Raw genomic sequence first — 5780 nt, 5'->3', positions numbered from 1 at the left:
GATCTTCTGGGGGAGGGCCCTGTTGTAGTGATTTTTTTATATATATTTTTGAACTTTATGTACAAAATCATTTGATTTCAAATAAACATTTAATGTAAAAACAAATGTTCTTTTAAACTGAATTTTTTTTACATCTACTGTACCATTCAAATGCTTTATCATCTTACATGATTTCTTCAAAACCTCTTTCATGTAGAAAAGCATTTTTTTTCAGCTTTTATTATAAGATGACATAAAAAGTTTACTCAACAGAAGTAATTTCATTACTATTTGGGGGAGGGACTCACCAACTTTTTGTGCAAACAATGCTAGCCTTCTTTTAAGCATTAAGAGCATAACTGCTCAAGAAATGACATAAGCAATAATTCTACACCTACATCTCCCCTAAAATAATCTATTTTTTTTTTTACATATGTGCACAGCTTTAGCAAATTAAAGCCCGAGAGAAATGCTCAAGATTCACTATCCAGAGGCATGATCAGAGTTTACTGTAACTCATCATTGAGAGAGCTTACCAATCAAGGAGTCTGTAATGAAAGCTGCAGTTTCCCTCTTTCCTATTTTTCTTAACACAAAAATCAATTACTAAGAACTTAATACTGGATGACAAATCACACCCACACTATTAGTTAAATAGCCTCACAGTTAAACACATCTTAAAAGACCAATCAAATCAGTATTTACATTTTATAAATTTCTGAAGACACCATTAGAAAGCTTATATATCCCTTCATTAAACAAAATAGGGAACTGCATCTGATGGTGGTGGATTGAAATTAAAAAATTAAAAATACCTGCATTTACAGCAGCATTGATCCTTTATAAATAAAGAATATGAAAATGCAATTATCTTTAAGGATAATAAAAAATTGAGGTGATGTTACTCAATCACAGTGCTTGGAGTTGGAATAAAAATCTATTGGTGCTTGTTAATGTGCCAGTAGTGAAACCACTTTCTGTTGGAGAAAATCCAACTGCAAATATGTGCATAAAAATACATATATCACAGGGCAAAACTGCTCACAACAATTCAAGTCAGCTTATCTGTATTGGATATTCTAATCATGAAATACATTACCAAGACATCCCTTGCAAAGAAAAATACAAGTTATAGATTTTCTGATTCATTTTTATAGAACATTTCCTTCCTTGAAAGTGGCATCTTAAAAATCCCAAACTCATTCTTCCCTTGGTTTATAATGAAAAGATGTGGACAGCTGAATTTTTCAATGTGATTACCATATTGAGAAGTTAAAAAACAAAAACAAAAACAAAAAACAAACCCAAAACAGCAATATTTTTTCAAGTTTAAAAAAACATACTGGGTGAGCAATGCAGTAAAAGTATCCACATAAAAACAAAATGGTCAGTAACCTTTTAAGCCAACATGACATTTCACGGTCAACAATGTGAAAAATTGACATTTTCTCAAACAGGCATAAGATGAAGAAGTGCTATTTTAAAATTGTAAAACTTCTATAAAGAAGGATCTTATGTTGTAATTTCTCATTCCAAATTGATAAATGATTTCAAAATCAAGGATCAAGGTTTGATTGCAATAATAATGCAACATAATTTCCAAAAATCTTCAATTTCTAAAAAAGAATCACACTCTAATTTTCCCTCCCCAAAAAAGGCTTCACAATTACGAAGTAGAAAAATGGCCAGTCACAAATGCTAAAACCATTATAATTTAAATATATGAAATAATTTCTAGATTATCAATTCAATATATTTCATAAGACAATTGCTGAAGTTAAAAATACTTTCTTTCAACTATTGCTTTTCATGCTCCAACTAGAGTGTTGTAATGACATCAATGAAATGGACATCCATGTAATGCTGCATGACAAAGTGAAGTCGAGCACTGACACAAATACCCTTGTTGAAATCATTTACTTCATCTAACAGTGCCTGTTTGAAACCTATGATTACAAACGAAAACAAAATTCTTCCTAGAGGCTGAATTCCCTAGAATGCAATTTCAGTGTTTGTCCATAACACCGGGTTAGGTTTTTTCTTTTCAGAGTTTTTGTTTTTTGATCTGTTTTGAAACCCCTGAGACACCATCTGCTTCCAAAGCTTTCTCTTTTGAGTTAATTTCACTAAATCCATTTTCTGTCCCATTTTGTTCTTCAGTGATTTCTTCATTTGCAGGGGGAGCAGATTCTCCTTTTTCTAATTTTTGCTGCATTTCACGGAGCTTGGTAACAGCTTTATCTATTGACATTATGCTAATAAGATTAAAGTCATGCATGCTAACTAGATGAAGCATGAAGTTTCGACATAAATTCTTCTTAATTATTTTCTGTCCATAGTTTTCTACAAACAGCATACAGGCATGATTCATTTGATTGTCAGCAATAAACCCATGTTTCATGACATGGAGATTCCACAGTTTCATCACTTCTTTCTCTCCTTCATTAACATCAGAAAATTCCTCAATTTGTGTAATGGTTTTGTCTCTTAGCCATTCAGGATCCTTTTCATCTTCACTATCTACTTCCATTTCTTGTGGTCGGAGAGGTAAACAAGTATCACTATGGAAATAGAGACGATTGTGTCCACTACTATACGTTCGCTGCTGTTCCACTTCTCCGTCTTCAGATTCAAGAAATTCAGACATACTTGCTTTTGTTCGTTTTGGTCTACACATAAGAATATGTGTGATAGGTGTTCTCTTTACTGGTCCATTGGGACTAAAAGCAAATCCAGGATGGCGATGAATATCCTGAGGATTTCCGGCATAGGAGCCATCATAACACTCGTTGATAGAAACATCTATCCTAGCACCTTTCGGATGATAAACATAATTGAAGATAAATCTGCTGTGGCAGAGTTTCAGATGCTTGAGTAAACTATAAAGTTTGCGGCAGTTCAGAGTACACCATGGGCAATGTAGATCATCTCTTGCTTCCGTCTGTTGTCTTGTATTGTTGTTATAAAGGAACTGATAAAATATTCTTAATTTTTGTCGATTTTCACTTGAAGTATCTTTTTCTTTTCTTGTTTGTAGGTCTGTATTAAATGATTCTTTAACAGCTATAGTCTGAGTAGGTTTAACTGAACCAGGCTTGTTTTCTTGATGAAGACTCTCTGAATTTCTAGTGGCAAGAGGCTTGGCAATAGGAGCTGTAGATTTGTCATTGGTTTCTCCTGTCCAACGAAGAGTGAACTGCAATGTAGGTCCCTGAGAAAATGTTTCAAATGGAGGTAGCCTCTTCCCATCAAGAATAGTCTCCCATGTTGCTCTTTTCTTGCTTATTGGACATTCTTCCATTTCCTGCATGGCTACTTCATATTCCCCATCTAAAAGCTGTAAGCACCTGTTTTTATCAAATACTGTCATTTGTGCAACAAATGTCTTTTCCCCATCTTCACGATTTCGTTTTCTTCTGGCTGGAAGATCTTCATTGACATCAATATTTTCATTGGTTTCTCCATTAATCATTCCATTAAACTCTCTTCTTCCTGGACGAGTCACTCTAAATAGCAATGAGTAAGACTTCACCATATGGCTGTTACTGGGTTCAAATTCATTACTGGAAACTGCAAGGGACGGGAAATTTCCAGGTTTTGTTTGATTGAGATCAGGATTCAAAGGCACCTGCTTTTTACCTGTAGGAACTTGCCTTATTGGACAACTTACATCCTTTCTTTTTTTGTGGCTATCTTTCACAAGCAGGACTTCCAAGGTAACAGAATTTTGTTCATTTTCTGAGTTTTGTGATGGCTTATCATTTTTGTGGAAGAAACCAGTAAATGTAAGCTGCAGATGGGCTGACAAGCTATGAGATTCTTGCTCTCCTTTCATTTTCTCTACTTTTGATAACATATCATCAACTTTAAATGTTTTCCTTTTGATGTTTGTTCTGGAGTTTTGATGAGACATGTAAGTAAGAGTCCTGTGCAAAAATATTGGAGCTATAGGATTTCGAGTTCGAAGAAATCTATAGATCTGTGTTGGTTTCTCAAAGGCCTGGAGGAAAAGCTCGTGGTCAGCCTGGACGTGCTCCATTTTCAGCTTCTTCACCGGTAACACTGCGGCCCCCGCCGCTCTGTTGTAGTGATTCTTAAGTGTCTTTGCCTGAGGCAGAATTTCACTGCCCTTACCAGAGGCCTGGGTAAGTAATCTGCTAGAGTTTGCTTTCGGGAGCTTTTGTCCCCTGAACATTTTCCGTAGAGTTCCAGAGGGTGTGAATGAAAATGGTGGCCTCCCAGTCTCCGGCCCAGAGGAGCCAAGAGCTTGGAGCCCCACTACTCAGTGCGCTGTCAGAGAAAACAGCCCAATCACTCCCATCTCCCTCTCTTCTGCCGCACTCCGAGCTCACCCAGCCTGCAGCTCACTCCTCGGCTCTGTCTCTGTAGCTGGCTTCCCCATTCTAATACCTGCAAGCTCTGCGACACTCAGACACCACCAATCCTTCTGTGACCCTGCGGGACCTAGGGCCACGCTGGCCCAACATGGGCTTCACCCCGGTTTAGCTTCTGGAGTTATGCCCCTCAGTGGAGAAGACTTTTAAAAGTCATGATTTTGTGCTCTGTTGCTCCGCCATTTGCTGGAATCCAGCCCCTCCACCCACGGTCTATCTTCCCATCACTTGGGATTCACTTCTCCGCCAGTCCTACCTTTCAAAAAGTGGTCGATTTTCTGTTTCTAGAATTGCTCTTTTTCCTTTCTTCCATCTCCTATTGATTTGTAGGTATTTGCAATGGTTTGATAAGATATCTAGCTCATCTCCTGCTACCTAATGTAGTCTCAGCCTGCTACTTCTCCACCCTCTTGACTCCTCCCCCCAAGCCACTGGTTACTGTATATTGACTTTGTATCCTGCCATGTTGCTGAATTGCTGTATGAGTTCTAGTAGTTTGGGGGTGAAGTCTTTTGGGTTTTCCATATAAAGAATCATATCATCTGCAAAGAGAGAGAGTTTGACTTTTTCATTGCCAATTTGGATACCTTTTATTTCTCTTTGTTGTCTGATTGCTGTTGCTAGGACTTCTAATACTATGTTGAACAAGAGTGGTGAGAGTGGGCATCCTTTTCATGTTACTGATCTCAACAGGAAGGCTGTGAGTTTCTTCCCATTGAGGATAATATTTTCTGTGGGTCTTTCATAAACACATTTAATGAAGTTCAGGAATATTCTCTCTATCCCTATATTTTGAAGTGTTTTAATCAGAAATGGATGCTTGATTTTGTCAAATGATTTTTCTGCATCAATTGAGAGGACCATGTAATTCTTCTCTCTTCTCATATTAATTTGTTCTATCACATTGATTGATTTTCAAATGTTGAAACATCTTTATAACCCAGGGATGAATCCCAACTGGTCATAGTGGATAATATTTTTAATGTGCTATCATATCCTGTTAGCTAGGATCTTGTTGAGAATCTTAGCATCCATATTCATCAGTGATATTGGTCTGAAATTCTCCTTTTTGGCAGGGTCTTTGCCTGGTTTGGGGATCAGGGTAATGCTGGCTTCATAGAAAGAGTCTGGAAGTTTTCCTTTTGCTTCAATTTTTTTGAAAAATCATCAGAAGAATAGGTGTTATTTCTTCTTTGAAAGTTTGGTAGAATTCCCCAGGGAATCCGTCAGGTCTTGAGCTCTTGTTTTTTGGGAGGTTTTTGATCACTGCTTCAATCTTGTTACTAGATATTGGTCTATTCAGGTTGTCAATTTCTTTCTGGTTCGATTTTGGGAGTTTATGGTTTTCCAGGAATGCATCCATTTCATCTAGGTTGCTTAGCTTATTGGCATATAACTGTTGATAAT

General features: G+C 37.0%; 1 protein-coding gene across 1 annotated transcript; it reads right to left on the bottom strand.

The window, feature by feature from the left end:
- Positions 1-205: 205 nt before the first annotated feature.
- LOC101686756 (polycomb protein SUZ12-like) lies at positions 206-4156 on the bottom strand (the record flags this gene model as incomplete). The annotated part of the gene is made up of 1 exon (XM_045089107.1): positions 206-4156. A coding segment is annotated over one exon (2133 nt), but the record flags the coding sequence as incomplete, so codon positions are not given.
- Positions 4157-5780: the final 1624 nt, after the last annotated feature.

This window comes from Mustela putorius, unplaced genomic scaffold (genome assembly GCF_011764305.1).
Source record: "Mustela putorius furo isolate JIRA1106 unplaced genomic scaffold, ASM1176430v1.1 tig00000106_pilon_pilon_pilon, whole genome shotgun sequence".
Taxonomy (NCBI): Eukaryota; Metazoa; Chordata; class Mammalia; order Carnivora; family Mustelidae; genus Mustela; species Mustela putorius.
Note: the sequence above shows the minus strand (reverse complement) of the source record. Positions and strands in the feature narration are given on the sequence as shown.